The sequence below is a fragment of the Hoplias malabaricus genome, chromosome 2 (genome assembly GCF_029633855.1).
Source record: "Hoplias malabaricus isolate fHopMal1 chromosome 2, fHopMal1.hap1, whole genome shotgun sequence".
NCBI lineage: Eukaryota > Metazoa > Chordata > Actinopteri > Characiformes > Erythrinidae > Hoplias > Hoplias malabaricus.
The window spans coordinates 42,089,351-42,108,125 of NC_089801.1; the positions used below are offsets into that span (position 1 = coordinate 42,089,351).

An 18,775-nucleotide genomic window follows, 5' to 3' on the forward strand; every position below is an offset into this window, starting at 1 on the left:
GATGAAACACAATGGGAAAACTATACTATTGTAATTACATTCACAGTGTTGAACAAGAGAAGAACAAGCTCCCAGCAACATTAGAAAAAAAATTCAAGCTTTAATACTGGAGCATATTTACAGTACATGCCTCGTCATTATGAGGGTCAAAATACAAAAACAAAATAATTGTTCATTAATTGTAATCATGGTTAAAATGAACAATTAATCATGATTATGATGTGCGCTCATATCACCCAGCACTACCTACTAGAAAAGCTATGGCGTTACTGGAAGTAGTGTTGGTCCAGCAGGGGGCGCAATTGCTTTGTAGATCCTAACGCCCAAGCACAGTGACAGATACACAATGGATTTGCATAAAAGACTCAGGGGAAGAATTTGTGTGTAACCCCAATGATCAGCCAAATCTGCCACGACGGCAGGTTTTGGTCTACCACTCACCCCCAACTAGAAAAAAATACTGGTTTGGTCACTCTCTCCCCTCTGCCTAATAGTTGATGTGTTTTGAAGTAACTATTGCATTGTCCAGGTGGACACTGTACATTGGTAGTGGTTGAGGTGAATTTCTGATGTCCCAAAGAATGTAAAATGTTTGGGGGCTCTAAAATAGCACAATTTAAATCTATCACACTTTCATTCACTTTTGGCTAAGTAAGTGTCCATTTCATTCATTCATTCATTCATTCATTCATTCATTCATTCATTCTGTCTTTCTTTCTTTCTTTCTTTCTTTCTTTCTTTCTTTCTTTCTTTATATATATATATATATATTTCTTATAGTATACACTATAGTATATATAGTATTTCTTTCTAGAACTCAAGTTTCCTTCAGTAAATTTCAGATATTGTTTAAAATTTACAGAGTTAATCTTGGTGTTGTACCAGAATACATAAATAAAGAGGAAGTGGGCATACAACAAATAGGCTAATTATTTATTAGCATTTGTAAAAGCCTTTCTTACAGCACTAACCTCTGTCCTGGATGTTTCAGTTCATACAAACACACTTTACCCTGAAAGATCAAAGGTTTTGTGCCAAGCTGCTGAGAAAGGGACTAAATGCTTCAAAAAGATCAGAATATGATTAACATCCTCAGCTAATCTAAATTGCCATAATTATCCATAATCTCTGCTGAATAATGTGTTTGTTATACAGACATAACTGACTTAAAAGGTCATTAAATGAAGGACTATAGCATTCATCTATTAGAACTTTTATAAAATAAAAAGTATGATAAATATAAGCATTATCATGTAGCTGTTTCCTAAAGATTAGCATGAGGGCTAGCCTGTCACCATACATTTATTAAATGTATTTCAGTAATGTTTATATATATATATATATATATATATATATAATAAAAATGCATTTAAACTACTTGCTACATCAGCTAGCACTAGTTCTACATGAAATACAAAATTGTGTAAGGCTAACACCCCTAAACACTATACTTAACACAAATAAACTTGACATTGTCTGTTTCTAATATATTCATAATTAATACATTTTAGTTAATATTTGAAATATTAATTGCTAGAGTTTTATGACTCTGCACATTACTGTATTACAGTATCTTCAGAGTTACCTCAAGCTGGACTCTGTCAGCTGGTCATGAGCCAGTCCTGATAGGAAAAACAGGATGAACGCACCAAAAGTGATAGAGCATGAATGAAAAACTTCAGTCCAGTTTGAGTGAGTAAAACTTCTGCAGTGAAAACTCATGTATTTCAATCTGAAAATCTCATCTTATAATTTTACACAATTCCAAAAATGCCAAATAATTTAAAACAATAAGGTTATGCTAATTCTGGAATTAACTACTGCAAAAACTATGTGAAGTTGCTATGAAAATAAAAGTAGTGATTATAATCAGGTTGTTTATTTTTAACAGAATAATTCACTTAAATATTCAGATATGTTTTAAATTAATAGTTTGAACATAAGTGCAAAGTTAATCATATAAACTGTTTTATCAATAACCTTAAAAATTAGCATAAAATTTAACTACCTGTGCACAAAGGCTAAACTAAAATAGAAGCTGAATAAGCAGAGAACTGTACATTGGACATTGTTGTGATTATATACAGGATTAAAGTAAATATCCTATGTCAATCAATTAGAGCTTCACATACAATCCCATACAATTCTCTTTACAGTTAAAATTAACATAAATTAAATTACACTTTAATTTTGGAAAATATAAAGTAATCTGTGTATAAATGTTAAGTAACTTGCAAAATATCAGCTGAACTTTACAATTATTCATTCATTCATTGTTTGTAACTGCTTATCCAGTTCAGGGTTGCGGTAGGTCTGGAACCTATCCAAAATCACTGGGCGCAAGACAGGAACAGACACTGGAGGGGTTGCCAGTCCTTCACAGGGCGACACACACTTACACCTACAGACACTACAGGTCACCAATCCACCTACTTGACTGTGGGAAGAAATCAGAACACCCAGAGGAAACCCACGTAGCCAGAGGGAGAACTCCTCACAGACAATCACCCAGAACGGGACTTGATCCCACAACCCCAGGACCCTGAAGTTGTGTTATTGCGACACTACTAGGACATTAGAATAAATACATATTAGGATAAATTTAAATGGCCTGATCATAAAGTATGAGATAAGAAAAAAAAATACATACCCATTCATTCATTGTCTGTAACCGCTTATCCAATTCAGGGTCGCGGTGGGTCCGGAGCCTACCCAGAATCATAGGGCACAAGGCAGGAACACACCCTAGAAGAGGGCACCACTCCTTCACAGGGCGACACACACTCACACAATCACACCTATGGACACTTCTGAGTCACCAATCCACCTACCAATGTATGTTTTTAGACTGTGGGTGGAAACCGGAGCACCCGGAAGAAACCCATATTGACATAGGAAGAACACACCAAACTACTAACAGTCACCCAGAGTGGGACTCGAACCAACAACAACCTCCAGGTCCCTGGAGCTGCGTGACTGTGACACTACCTCCTGTGCCACTGTGCCGCCCCATGCATATCCAGAAGACTGTAAAATAACTTTAAAATTAACAAAAAAAATTATACATTTTAAACATTAAATATTAATTTTTAACTATACCTGTTAGCATATCTTAAATTTTATATAAAAATGTGAAATGTATAAAGTGCTGAGTTGTGTAATCAAAGCTTTTACAGAGTTTTAACAGCAGGGAAGATAAAGATGGTCATAAAGGAATTGTAATTTTTAATTAGTCAGCAAGACACCTTCAACTTTATTTTCTCTCTTTTGTTAAAAAAATATCTGCACGTGTTCCTTTCATCTTTTTATCTCTGATGAATCACTTTCTCTTTCCTGTTCGTCCCTTTACCATCTCTCAGTACAGTGTGTATTGTAAGAGCAGGTTGTAATAAATGTGGTAATGATAGATAACCTTGTCCACGTCCTGTATCTGGTCATAAAGATATTGTGTGGGAGTACGGCATTCACCACTGATTAAAATCAACAGTAAAAGCCGTAATTAACTGGTCGGAGTCAGTTTCTGCCAGTTTGGACAGTCTCACCATGTCCAAAGACATCTGGACAGTAGTGAGTTTTCCAACGTTTTCACATTTTCCACTAGCTGAAATCTTCTTATCTACAGAACTGTGCAGAGGTCTTAGGCACCTAAGATAATTATATATATGTAAACTAAAGCCTTCTCAGTTAGTGTGGTGCTTGTATACAGTTATATATAATCACATTATTGGGTGATAACCTCAGAGACTGCTACGAGGAGAGATATGGAAAAAGTTAAACCAAAACAATCACACACTGGAATACTTTTAATTGGTTTTATTCTTGTGTTGGGTTTTATTTGTTGTTTGTTTGTTGGTTTTTAGCAAATAAACCCTTACTGCTCAGATAAAGATTTTTAAACCTCATAATCTCTGGTGCCCAAAACATTTGCATATATAATGCATATATAATATAATTTTTGTTATATAATGCAGGGTGATTCAAATAAAAAATATGTGAAAAAAAAATAAATATGTATTCATAAATAGTGACTTATCGGGAAAACACAGGATAAATTAAAATAATTACATTGACCCTGTCCCCAGTCCAAAGATCACATGATCTGTCAGCAGTTCCACATGTAACCGTTGATCGATATTCTATTCAATAGCTGTGACCTCACACACCCTACTGGTCAGTGTTTTGCACTCAGAGTGCTGACCGGTTTCTAAAAAGGTTCTATTGGATTTTCAGCTCTATGTCACCAATATTACACATCCGTTTATTTACCAGGACTCTTCAGTTAACATGAGGTTACATGGAAACCGTCTGGAACCACTTTACAACAAGCGTGAAGCGTGGGTGAATATGAACAACAACAATAGAGATTAATTTAAACAGGTAACTGTCCTAAATATGTTTGTTTTTTAATTTTGTCTTTATTTGTATATACTATATTAAATTACAAAATATTAAAAATACTCAAAATCTAAAATGGTTTTCTTTACAATATGATGTTGTTCAATATTTTATTACATATTTGTTCAGAGATTTTTTAACAAAATTTTCCAAAGTCAAAAAAATCATAAATTCCACCTATGACTTTATAAAGCACATAAAGTTCATCTTTTGCACCAGTCTTTAAATCACTTGAGTAGCTTAACATCTACATAAAAAAACACTGAATTCTGCATTTAGTAACATTAAAATTACAAAAACCTTCACACATAAATGGCTCAGTTTATGGAGTGTTAAATGTAATCCTCTCTCTACCAATAAACAATGATATTAAAGGAGCAATAAGTCAATTTTACCACCAAGAAGTAGTAAACAATGTTTATGAATGTGATTATTAATTATTTTTGACATTTTTCTATAAAGTGCAGCTCACTTGAGGTAAAAAGTCAAAGTGCATTGTCATCCCTAAATGAATCAGTTTGTGGTCCATGAAATGGACATCCCTATGTTTTGACAGAAACGCTGACACTTCCAGACCACTAGGTGTCAGTGTAACCGCTAGTTTCATAACATGAAGAAAATGTACTGTAGAAAATGACTGGTTACTCCTTTAATGCTACATAAACTCAGTCCAAGACATATTTCATAAAATAAAGATAAGAAAACAACATATAAATTATAAAGCAACATTCATAAACTTGTTCACTAATGTAGTCCAGCGAGCTGAGGTTGATATGGATGTGTTATAACCATGTAACAACTACACGGCGAAAGATTTCAAGTGCATATAAACTCATAAATCTTGCACTATAAACTCATAAATCTTGAGTTTATAGTGCTGTCACTTTAAGGATCACTGGAGTGAGCGGGACTTTCTCCTTTCCTTCACTGCCATTGCTCATCGCTGGGTTGTTTTGCATCTCCGTGGCGATACCTTTCTTGTCTGTTGGCCCCACCTCCTCATCGGCAGGGGTGATCTCCTGGCAGCCCTTACAGCAGCTGCAGCATTTGGCTGTTACGGCAGTAACCACTCCATCCCACGGCTCCAAGGACCGAGCCCAGATCGGCAGGAATTTCCAGGTGCGGAGGCAAACAGGCAGACACTCAGGCCACCGTGATTGGATGACGTTAACTACAACAACAAACAACAACAACAGCACCACCGGCAGGAGGACTCCCAGAAGTGCAGGCAAACCTGCTAGAGACAGGCCAAACACCAGCAGTGGGATGAAGAAGAAACAAAGCACCACATAGAAGATCGCAAACCAGCGATAACGAGCAGTTACATCTCCCAGAGCCTTTGCCAGAACTATCGGAAAACGTGTGAACGGCAAAACGTACCACAGCACAATCCCAGACATGTTAAAGAACAGGTGGACCAGTGCGATCTGCAGAGAAAAGAGATGTTGGTTTAGTTAGTCAAAAAATAAGGTTTAAAATTTTTGTCTGAAATGGATATTTCTGAGAAAAATATATTGCGTAAAAACCTCATATAATAAATTCATTTATTATTCTTTGTAGTTTTTGTGGGGAGTTTTACCCAATATTTTCAATATGTCACTACATCAGCATCATGAGAGCTCATCACGCTTAGAGGAGAACCCTAACAATCCTAACTTTTAGTTAAAGTGTTCTGGATTTTTTAAAATTAATTTACCATCAGTGGCATTTACACAGATTAAAAGGGACTCCCACACTCACAAATTGCTGCTAAGCTTGAGGGGAATGGCTAATACAAAATCAATGGAGCTCAACACACTTTGGAGGAGAACACAAACTGTTGTCAGTGTCTATGAATTGGTAATTCATTACAATTTTTGAATTTATGCTTTAAGGGATTTTTTGTATTATGTTTATGCAGATATTTGTGTATGCGCGTGTGTTTGTGTGTTTTTCACCTGTAGTGAATTTCTCAGAGTTTCTGCTGGACTGGCAAGAGCTGCAAGCACTGCTGTGGTTGTTGTTCCGATGTTAGAACCCAGAGACAGAGGATAAGCTCTTTCTATACTGATAACGCCAATACCTGATATATATACATAAATATATGTGAATACATAAACATGTTTAAATGCATATGCTTAAACAGGGAATGTGGCTATACTATATAAATACATGCCAATGAATATATATTATATATCACTGTGAGATGATGCTACTCCTGGAAGGGATTTACAGGCTGAGTGGTTTAGGTCCCTGAGGATGGTGTGGCTAGTAAGGGTAAAACAACTTCCATTTACATGTCAAATAGGTGTTTTATTGTGCGCCTCTTTAAAATAATGTCTTTGCCATGGGATTAGTCTAGTGATGGGGTGAAATGTTGGCACCACATCACATCAAAAACACCAACACCTATAAAACATATACATCATTTTTGCCTGAATAATAAATCCTACTCAAAAACTAAAACAAGGTAGCACTAATTAACGCACCAAAAACTGCTGATTTCAAATACTTTTCATGCACTTATTAATGATTTCAACTTTTGAAGCACATCAGAAATTATTTCAAGGGCAAATAATGTGCACATATAAAAATGAATCTATTTATATCAACATTAAAATAATTTTAAGGCTCAAAACACTTTTAAACAAATATATGATGTGAATCTAGTTTAAAGACTATCAGATTAAAAGCACTGTAATTGGTTTATAACAAGTTCAAACCAAATTTAGATAATTAACCCATAGTTACAAAATTTGACCTAATCTCTCTCCCCCATTAACTGTCCACAGTGTATAGAACTAATAAAACACACTGTTCTGTTCCAAAGGTACCGGGCAAAACCTCATAACTCAAGCGCACATCAGATAACATCCATAAAAACACACTGATTATCAGCTGAGATACAAAGACGGAGTACACTGTATGACCTGGTGGTGTAGAAACCACATACTACTTTAAGAAGCTCCCTTTGTGGACACATGCAGTTGCTCCATAGAAAGGACACAAGTGTAAAGCGTATTTCAGAGGAGTTTTGTGAGGCACTGACCTACTAAAGGTGTGATGGCAGAGGTGAAAACTGAGCTGCTCTGGACGATGAAGGTCATTCCCGCTCCCACCATGATAGCCAAGTATCCGGTCAGCCACCCGAGAGGAAATGCAAAATCTGCCACCAATAATAAAACAGAGTTAATATATCTTTGCTATAGTTCAAGGGTGTAGACTGGCTCTTAACATTGGTGGGGACATATGAAGCTGAGAGTTGGCAGTTTGTTGTGCAGTTAATTTCCAAACCATGTTATTCATAGCTACAGACGATTTTAGCCTGCTGTATACTGTGCGCTAAAGCCTAGCATTGACATTAACGTTATTATAATGGACTCATTTCATTAAAGAACTTGACTTTAAGGGCTCGAGGTGGATTAAGTCCGGGTAAGGTCTGGGACAAATGTTGAAGGTGGTCGTGTTCACACATTCAGTTCCTCTGGGTAAACACCAGAACATTTCTGGATTACCGTGCATATGTGAACTGAATTTAATTGAATTGGATTGAAAGGGGATAAAAGTGACTTACAAATTTCTTTGAAAAACATCTTTTATGCTGCCACTCGCTTTTGACACAATGTGTCACCCAAGTTGCACCTGAGTCCCGCACAGTAATACCAGGATCAGGCTATAGAAATCTAGCCAGATTTTGGCCCGGTTTTGATGTATCCCACAAATTTCCAGTGTCAGAACCGAATTTGAGTGTCAGGGGTGAGTATAAATGTGGAACGAAACATCAGACTAAGAATTTGGGGAATAAGGAGCTTATTCAGATTCGTTACCCACTCGCTGCAGCTTGTCCTGATGGAGCAGACGCCATCGCCAGCAAAGTGCTTTGAAACTATGCACTCTGACAGAGTTTATAGCTCTTTCATTGCGATTGGTGCTGAACGTTGTCTAAAAGAGCTCACTATAAGGACTTTGTCACTAAAGTTAATGTTTTACACTGAATATTAAGTATTAAGTAACTGAGTGTTCAGTGATATTTCTCATAGTCAACAGTGGGGAAGGTCCTTCGCCTTCATTACTATGCTGTCAGTCATTATACCATGCCCCTCTCAGCTGATGTCCCACCTCCCAGGCCAGATCAGGGCTCTAAGATTTGAACATTCAGTTTCATATTTTTTTTTCAAATGAACAAAACTTTTGACCCTAATATAGCTCCATAAATAGGAGGACAGAGCGCCGTCTGGTGTACTCCAGGTTCTCCGGTTTCCTCCCACAGTCTAAAAAAACACATTGGTAGGTGGATTGGTGACTCAAAAGTGTCTGTAGGTGTGAGTGTGTGAGTGTATGTGTTGCCCTGTGAAGGACTGATGCCCCCTCCAGGGTGTATCCCTGATTGGACTTTTCACTCAATGGGAGCCGGTTCATTTTCTTCCAGTTTTAGATCCATATATCATACGGATGTCTCACAGTAGTGATTTGTAACTTTAAAAAAATTGTCAAAATATATATAATATATATATTTTATATAAGATATATAAAAAAAACTAAAGGTTGTAGTATGTTGGTCATATGTGTCCTTGCAGACTACAACTGATTTTAGATCCATATATAATATGGATGTATCACAGTAGCAATTTGTAACTTTAATCAAAATTTAATGAAGACATATTTTTACAAAATAAAGGTTGTAGTATATTGGTCAGATGTGTTTCTGTTGACTACAACTGATTTTAGATCCATATATCATATGAATGTCTGAGACCATCAATGAATTGTATGAAGGAAAATTCATTTAACGAAATAAATTTGTAGTATGTTAGTAAGGTATATCTCTGTGAACCACAATTGTTTTAAAGTTTGTAAGTAATATGGATGCTTCACAGTAACAGTTTATTTGCTATAAATGCACTACATGTATATGTTTACAATGTCTACATTGCTTAAACCAAAATATTCATATGCATAAATAAACAAAAAAGTGAGAAGGTTGTTAAGGTTGGCTATTGATGTGTACCTCCCGTTTGTTGGACGTTATGTTTTTTTAAGTCTTTATAAGTATTACTAACTCGCTCCTCACCTATGTGTTTACATAGATTCCGCACTTTGCCAACGATCCTTTAGCATCTTGGGCTCCCGCTGTAGCCATTGCGGCTATTTCCAGTAAATGTACTCCGTGCAATGAAAAGATGTGCTATTTTGGCAAAATATAATAACTGTAGTTTGTTCTCTGATCGGAGTTTCAGAAATTTTAGAAAAATACATTTATATGGTATCATTAGACTAATTTAAATGGTGATATTATACCATACACCTTTTTCCCTGGTAACCTCACCCCTCACAGTAACACTACATGCATAACCATGGTAACATTACACTCATTTCAATGGCAGCACTACAATAATTTTATGGTTGCGCTACAGTTCATTATTCATATTCATTGATTTAATTCAGAATTTATTAGAGTGTATTGTATATGAATTATAGTTTATTATTATTGTATATAAAATATAGATATTGAGTTGTTTATTGCCATATTTCTGTAACTGAAACAATTGCTCCCTGGTGGAGAGACCGACCTGTGTTGATGACCTTCTTGATGACGGATGCCACTTGACCTTTCAGCATCGAGTTGAGAAGTTTAACGATGAAGATCAGGCAACCACAGAGAACCAACAGAGAGACAACCAGCAGGATGACCCCCACCACAATGTCAGGTAGGGTAGTGTCCACAAAGAAATGGTGACCTGCACAAAGAAAACAACCAGGGAATAAAACATCTTGACGTCTAGAACTAACACAGTCCTGCCGATAGAGCCATTAGTAATTTTAGCATAAAAACAAACTCACACTTTTGGAGATTAATAGTTTCAGAGACGTTCTTCCATTCCCAGCAGGGGGCGCTAGTGCAGTTGACAATAGTCACATTTTGTAGAGTCTGGAAAACAAAAAAACATCAATATCTACCCATGGAGTCAAGATGGCTACAGAGTGGACAGACTTTCATATAATAATATTTTTAAGATAAATGTATGATTTATTATACCTTGTTGGTTGATGTCCTGCACCAGATTCGGATGAGACTCTGATTCTTGGCCTCTGGATCTCCAGTCGCGATTCCACTTATGACTGACTCATCCAACTGCATCAGAAACAATAAATTATATTCATATCATAGTTAATATGATCAAATAAACAATAGTAATATAATCTAAAGGGACAGTTTTGGTCAAAATGGAAAATGTTTTCACAGCTTAATCTACTGTAAACATGTCAGAGAGCGTCCTACAATGGTATAAAAATGACGTTGTTGTCAGTTTAAAGACTAAAAGCACCTTCTGATGATGTAACATGAATATTGTGCAGAAAAATTAAATTCCTTCCATTGTCATGGGTTATTAAATATTTATTCATCTTATTTCTTCTATAGAAGACTGTTTTTACAGTATAATTACTATGTCATAGGCAGCTGTGACATGGTTATGAACCCTGGCTTGTACCTCTATGATGGAATGTGTGAGGGGGTCAGTGATGACATTGAGTAGCTGTGGGGAGTTCTCTCCAGTCTCAATGTTGAAGGATTTGACGATGAGCTCGGTGAGGTGATACAGGTAACCTGTAGCAACCTCTAACGGCAACAGCACAAGGACTGACAGCCAGTTAAAGAAGTCGTGAACCGTGGCCCCGGCAAATGCCCTGAAAACAAAACCACAGTGGTGTTGGGCTTCAGACAGGGACCTGCTATAAATTGCACCTTGAACTTATGTTCATTAAGCTTTTATTATGAATTAAATATTTAGTCTGGCACGTCCTATTGCACAATGGTACAAAATGGGAGGTAAAAACTGAACATGCTTGGAGAAGAGCACTGGATGCTGATTTTGTTCCATAAGCTTATCACGCTCAGAGGGGAATACTAATTGCTGTGTAAATCTGTGTAATTATTTATTTATTTAACACTCAGTGTCTCCCTGAATAAAGATTTTTTTTTCAATTGGGCTAAACTATGTAATAATTTCTGACCTGCGAAACTTGCTGCGGTCTCCTGCCTGTGTCATGGCGACCACCGTGTTTGTGACGGACGTCCCAATATTAGTGCCCATAATGATGGGGACAGCTATGGGCACTTGGAGCACTGGAAGACAATTATATATATATATATATATATATATATATATATATATATATATATATATATATATATATATATATATATATATATATAAACAAAATAAAAAAAATTAAGGATTCCTTTGTATTTAATTGAATTCCAGTACATTTAATGCAGTTGAAAGTTCAATTTAATGATTATTCTCCTTCTAAAAAGTTGTTGTTTTGAAGATGCATGTTTCCTGAATCCATTGTTTACTTACGTCCTGATGAAACCATGCTGACCACAATAGACGAGGATGTGCTGGAGCTCTGGACAAGAAGTGTGACCAGAACCCCGATGACTAGTCCAGCCAGAGGGTTGGACAGCACCTCGTTCTCCTGGAAAATATCTCCAGCTGCTTTACCTGCAGACAGAAATGATAAATTATCAACTTCTTCCAATCCTTTTACAACAGCCAAAATTATACAGGTGGCAATAGCTCTGTGGTGAGAAAGTGTCTGTTGACGAAGGACTAACACAAAATGTACATCAGCAGATTTGTATTTGATTTCACTGAAAAAATTCCCATTCAGAAACTGCAGCAAACATCTGCATGTGTATCAGGTTTACAGTGAATCCTTCGATAAATTTCCCTACATTAAAAACTGACTGCAGCCTACTAAATGTAGGGCTCCCATTCACACTGATTCACCTATCTAGAACTTCCAGAAGGTTAAAGGCTTAAGCTTATAACAGGCACATCCATTTCAAATTGAAGATAACAATAATTAACTCTTTCATTCATTCATTTATTATCTGTAACCGCTTATCCAGTTCAGGGTCACACTGGTTCTGGGGCCTCAGCGCAAGGCGGAGGGGCACCAGTCTGTGGTAACAATAAACATCTAACAAATAGACCTTACATGGACATTGATAACAATATAAGAGGAAAATTTAATGAATAAATATATTCATACAAAAATAATATCAAAATAATGGATCATTTTGATTCATCAGTCACTTCCTAATGATGCTGGTAGATAGCTTAAGTGTTCTGTTCAACTCCCAAAGACCTACCTAGAGAATACAACTTGTGCCATTTGGGGTGTGTGTGTGTGTGTATGTGTGTGTGTGTGTGTTTTTTTTGTGTGTGTATTTACCTCCGACAAGCTGAAATGCTGAGCTGAGGAGATCCAATGAGCATACAAACACATACAATAAACCCAACAACATCACCAGCTTTAACACAGAAACACACACCCTCGACACTTTTGCTTTAGAGTCCAAATCTGAGAAAGAAAAAGAGAGAGAGAGAGTGACAGAGGAAGAGGATGAGAGAGAGAGAGATAGAGAGAGGAGAGGATGTATAGAGAGATATATTATGTGTATAGATGTTTTAAATCATTTTTTTGTGTAAAGTGAATCCAAAATTAAACATTTTTCCACTCTTGTCATTTTATGGTGACTGTTGTGTATTAAATTATTAAAATGACATTTTCATTTTATTCTACAAAAAGAACCTAAAATGAAGCAGGTTGAAAATGTTGGGTTTATTGGTTGTTGCATTCGTTATCAGGTTCATCAGGAAAATGCACTGCAAAAGCATGTAATTTATTTGTTCTGCTCTTGGAGATAATATTGAATCCAAGAGATTTAATTTAGACTATTCTACTGTCATATTTAACACTACACAAAATGTACCATAAAATAGCAAAAGAATGAGAAAATGTTTGAAGTGTTAAGTACAATTAAATGTCAAACAAAAACACTTTAAATTTGAAAATAAATGTAAAAATTTAAAAACATTATGTGGCAGTAAATATATACTCCATTAGGTTTTGCTCAAAATATAATATCAATAGCAATAATCAGTATTTGTAATACCTGCCCATTTCACCCCAGTGTCCTGGAGCTCTGGCAGGTCCCAGGGATCCTCCTCCTCTCTTTCTAACTCACATGGAATCAAAGCCACCGTGGACAAAGCAGGAGCCATTAATACAGACCTCTGCTTTTGAACTGAGAGAGAGAAAAAGTGAATGTTTTGTTTGTCCTGAACATGTTCAGTGACTTGTGGCCCTTATATATATATTTATATATGGTGCTATGTCCACTATGTGACTATTCACTAATGTAACAACAAAAAGTGGATACTGAAAGCAGACTCTTAAAAATTTCCATGAGCCCATGATTTCCAGGAGTCTATGTGGCATTATTCCTCACAGAAGCAGATGTTTTTAAGCTGTCATGTCTGAGGGTGTGAAGGTCAGTTGTAGTTTTCAGCTTCAAGGTTTAAAATAATATTCATATTATTCATATATATAAAACCTATTAATAATGATGTTTTAGTGTTGTTTCACTTCACAAACACACACACTTAACATACCATCCAGACCCTCCATGTGCTTCTGCTGGGAGTTTTCCTCCAAATCTGGCCGAGGTACCATCTTCTAAAAACACACACACACATACACACACACACACACACACACTTGTATGTAATCTCCAATCTCCATAGAAAACATTGCCAGTAGTGTGAGGTGCTAAGTTGCACATAAGCCTACATTTACAATGGCCAGTTGCAAGTAGAACAGAGAGGGGTAAAAAGACCCCAAACACTGGGGTAGATTGATAGAGCTCTATTCAATATCTCTTTGACAAATCAGAGCTCTGTCAGTACCTGTACCTGACCTCATTTATATTTATGTGGAGAAATACCATAAAAATCCTCACAGCAATGTTCAAACATCTGGTGTAAATCCTTCCTAGAAGAGTAGAGCCTGTTATGGATGTGATAGAGAAACACACTCCTGATTAATGCCCTTGTTTTCACAAGAAATAGTGGCCAAATAGCTGTCCATAAACTTTTGTACATATAGCATTTATAGATTTATAATATACCTTCAGTTTTCACTTATAGAACCCTGAAAAAATAACACATGGAAAGATAACCATCCCTTAACCAGCCCTCAGCCCCAGGACTGGGACCAGCATTGATCGGTCTGTGGTCAGGACTTTCCATCGGACCACTCAGTTTGGCCTTTACATAATCGCTCACATCCAGCATGGAGCCTGAGAACTTTCTCTAAAATTTAAAAGAATAATACCAAATTTACGGCTTTCTCTAAGCTTTTGTCACTTAAGGTCAACACTCATTTATTAATTCATTCATTCATTCATTGTCTGTAACTGCTTATCCAGTTCAGGGTTATGGTGGGTCTGGATCCTATCTGGAATCACTGGGCGCAAGGCAGGAACACACCCTGGAGGGGTCGCAAGTCCTTTGCAGGGCAACACACTTATACATTCACTCACACACTCACACCAACTGACACTTCTGAGTAGCCAATCCACCGACCAATTTAGGTTTTTGGACTGTGGGAGGAAACCGGAGCACCCAGAGGGAACCCCGCGTACACGGCACTCACCACACTCACAGACAGTCACCTGGAGCAGGGTTCGGACCCACAACCCCAAGTCCCTGGAGTTGTGTGACAGTGACACTAACTGTTGCGCCACTGTGCCCTTCAGAGGGGAACACTAACTGATGATTCTGTTCATCAGTTCAACATGCTGGGTGGGACGACGATAACTGCTGATTCTGATAAATTTGCAAACTTGTCCATTTGTCATAATGTAAATTAAATTCATTACTTACAAAATTAAAATTTAACTGTTAAGTTATACAATTGAAACATTGTAGCAAAATGATAACTAAGACCAGACAGTTGCCATGGAAATGCTTTACCTTCATTGGTTGATCTGTGTCCACTCCTGATGATCCTACTTTGGTCACTTAAGTTCTTCTGAAAGTCAAAATCCTCAAATTTTCCCTTTACTCCAGCTGTGTGTGTGTTTGTGTGGATGTGTGTATCGGTAAAAATTAGCAGTATCACACTAGCACACTTTTCCAGGAAGTGGCAAAATATGTCCACACACACTTACACTCCTGAGTGGTCTCTCACCTGGTCAGGTAAATAATTGCGTGGATTCCTCTTCTGGAGTGAGTGTGCGGTAAGATTTTGAGGTGTGTATGTGAGAATGTGAGTGAGTGAGTGAGTGTGTGTGTGTGTGTGTGTGTGTGTCAGGGGTGTGTTTTATAGCCATATAAAGAGCATTCCATACGCTTCTGATCAAACCAATGCTGAAGGGATGTAGGTGGAGCTTTTGGAATTGATTAATGACTCCCCCACAAAGAACACACATAAAGATCAATATATTATTTAACTGCATTTCATCTCCAAATATTTGTGGACATTGAGTTCATCATGCCCAATGACAAAGGTCCACCAGAGGGGTCTTAACCTCCTCCAGCCCTGGACTGTGAAGCAGTGGAATGATGGAGCTCAACTTAAAACTTCTAGGATGAGTTTGAGTGCTGCAATTATTCAGAGACAATTATTTAATCATCCATCCATGCGTGTGTGTGTGTGTGTGTGTGTGTGTGGATGTAGGACACTGATCTTGTCACATGATGACTGTGACAGTTGCTCAGTTGCTTCATTTCTATTGTGTTAACATTTAACTGCAGTTGTGAGTAAACATTAAAGTTATTTTATTAAGAAGTATAACTTATATAATAGCTGTGTTGAATATACACTATATATCACTCACCCATCTACATCATTGAATTCAGGTGTTCCAGTCACTTCTACAAACATTTTTGAAAGATGATTGGGTCGCTCTCAGGAGTTCAGTGAATTCCAGTGTCATAACGTGATAGGATGCCACCTGTGCAAGCCATGAAAGTTTCTAGTTACTAAATATTTCACAGTCAACTGTCAGTAGTATTATAACAAAGCACAAGCAATTGGAAATGACAGTGACTCAAGCACGAAGCAGTAGGCCACATAAAATGTCAGAGGATGACGAGTCGCATAGTCTGCAAAGATTCCCAATTTTCTGCAGAGTCAATCGCTACAGACTTCCAAACTTCATGTGGCCATAATATATAGATCACTTTTCAGAAGTTATATTTAATAATACAACAAGTATTTTTTACTCACACACTGCAGCTAAATGTTAACATAATAGAAATTAAATGTCTTACCAGCCAATGCACCCTTGTGGGGTCTGTATAAGGAGGTTATATCTGTACAAGCTGTATAATAAGTTCAGTTGGCCCACCATACAGATGTCCTGCAGAGTCAGTGATTTGACCAGGGTGGGTTAAATGTAGGGTCAGTCTGGACAGCCTTCCTGAATTAAGAAAACCCACTGTGGGTCCATGTGGGTTCCATATATACAGAGTTACTTTGCTGTCTACATTTAACTGATACAGGTATCCCACCAGGGTTCCACTAAAATCTCGTGTACCACCCCAACCCACCCTTTGAGTCAAGCTCAAAGTTCAGCCATTGGTGTGGTCCTGAGGCAATGGATGGCAGTATACAACCTCTACTTTTGCTGCCACCCAGTGCTTCCACCGTGCCATTGAAGCGTATGGTCATGGCAAAAGTAGTTTCAGCCACAGACACTCCGCCCACAAGTCAGTTAAGTGTATTAAGTTGGCTCATCATACAAACATAGCAGGCTTGTAATAGGTCCTTTTGAGTGTCAGTCAAATTTAATTTCCTACAGTATTCCGAGCGGTCCTTGGTCACATAAGTCAGATATGTAGCCTCTCCCTAGAGCAGGGGACTCAAACTGGCAGACCAAGGTCTAGGTCCAGACCCAGACGCTGTACTATCCAGACCTGGACCTGTAACTGATATATTATTAAGAGTTGTTTAATTTTGAACAGAGTGTTTGTTTTAAGTGGTGTAGCTTTTCTAGTCATTGCAGTTCAGGTTTAGTGCTCCAGGAAATCACCAGACTAATCGGATGTGATTCTGCATATCAAATGTGAGGCTACTAAGCAGAGGTGGGTGATACTGGGAATTTTGTTATAGATCCGATGCTAAGTAAATACAGAGCCAGTATCATCCAAAAGACCTAGGATAGAATTTTGCCAAACATTGTACCTGACAACAAAATACTTTATTATCACAATCAACATTTTTGTTTAGAAACAATGGAACATTAACAAAACAAATTTTGCCTTAACGTTAGGGAAATACCTCTTTTTTGAGGTAGAAAAGGAGAAACCACAATAAAAAAAATAAAATAAAAATTCTGCACTGACTAGACATCATTTCTAGTTCTATGTTTCTTTGTTTCTTTTTTCAAATAGAATTGTTCTTAAGAAAAACAATAAAAAATATGGTCTTTTCTTCCTTTCAGTGCAATTCTGTTTTTTCTAAAGTAAACAGAGTGTAAAAAAAATATCACTCAACACAACTTAAAACAAAATATCCTGAGGTAGAGGGCTGACAAACTCTACAATAAAATTGACACACCACAAAAAATACTGTAAACAGTTACAAATTTTCAAAAACAATAAGTGAAAATTAAATAAATAAAGTTGAAATAAAGTATAAATAAAGAAAGAATACGTGGTTCCTCCTCTCCTGTTGGGAACAAAGGATTAGAGGTTTTTATTTAAGAATAATGTGATGTTCACATTTGTGACGTGGCGAGTGGGTGGGCCAGGCTGAGCCTCTTCCTGATTGGCTGTTTGGCTGGCGCCGCTGAACCACGTCATATACAACAAAAGACGAGAGGGGTGAGGGGGCACTGCTCCGTGGTGTGTAACACAGCGCAGCTACTCTTACAAGCAGAGTATGGAACGCCGTTGGGCTCTAAACATGTGAACACATGCACGTTAACAAGTTATTAAAAAAATTGCGTGTTAACGTAAAAATTTGTCATGATAACGTGACCAAAAATGACACGTTTACACAGTTCTTAAGGTTTTCGCCAATGGGAAGCCTCAAATTCGGGCGTACTTACATATTCATAATAGGATTAACATCACACACTGTAGCTGACACAAAACATAAATCCTTTGTGAATGTAGTCCCTACATTTCATATGAATTATTCATAACATACTTAGCTAAGCGCTGACCTATGGCTACGTTGAGCCCTACGTGAGCAGTGTGAAGACAGCAGTACTAAGCTGATACCCATAGCAACTGGAAGTTTATTTTTTACAATAAAAGACTCTGGTGTTTAATACCTTAAAATTTGTAAACATGCATATTATTATATAACTATAACTAAGCTTTTCATAATTTTATATCAAACAAGCATCACTATTCTCTCACACTATGTGTGTGACACCTACTGGGGCGTAATTAATTCACATTGATACATTATGTGCATTCTTTTAATAGTAAACTGCTAAACAATACAGTGGCAATACAAACCCATAGTGAAATGAACTTTCCAGATCCTCCTCTTTCTGTAAACATGTACAATGTTTTTAAAGATGCATTAA

The 18,775-nt window shown here is 37.1% G+C and overlaps 1 protein-coding gene across 1 annotated transcript; it reads right to left on the minus strand.

Moving 5' to 3' along the window:
- Positions 1-5,264: 5,264 nt before the first annotated feature.
- On the minus strand, positions 5,265-13,902 carry slc34a2a (solute carrier family 34 member 2a). The gene is made up of 12 exons (XM_066660292.1): positions 13,842-13,902; positions 13,343-13,474; positions 12,619-12,747; positions 11,739-11,882; positions 11,389-11,500; positions 10,866-11,061; positions 10,412-10,507; positions 10,216-10,303; positions 9,945-10,112; positions 7,424-7,540; positions 6,333-6,457; positions 5,265-5,822 (listed from the first exon to the last, which is right to left on the minus strand). The coding sequence occupies exons 1-12, from the start codon at positions 13,900-13,902 to the stop codon at positions 5,265-5,267; spliced, it is 1,926 nt and encodes a 641-aa protein (XP_066516389.1).
- Positions 13,903-18,775: the final 4,873 nt, after the last annotated feature.

Coding starts and splice junctions, on each gene's coding strand:
- slc34a2a (XM_066660292.1), bottom strand. CDS start 13,902: ATGGTACCTCGGCCAGATTTGGAGGAAAACTCCCAGCAGAAGCACATG. Junction 11,883..12,618: donor AGCATTTCAGCTTGTCGGAG/GTAAATACACAC, acceptor TTCTGTCTGCAG/GTAAAGCAGCTGGAGATATT. Junction 10,304..10,411: donor GCAGGACATCAACCAACAAG/GTATAATAAATC, acceptor TTTGTTTTCCAG/ACTCTACAAAATGTGACTAT.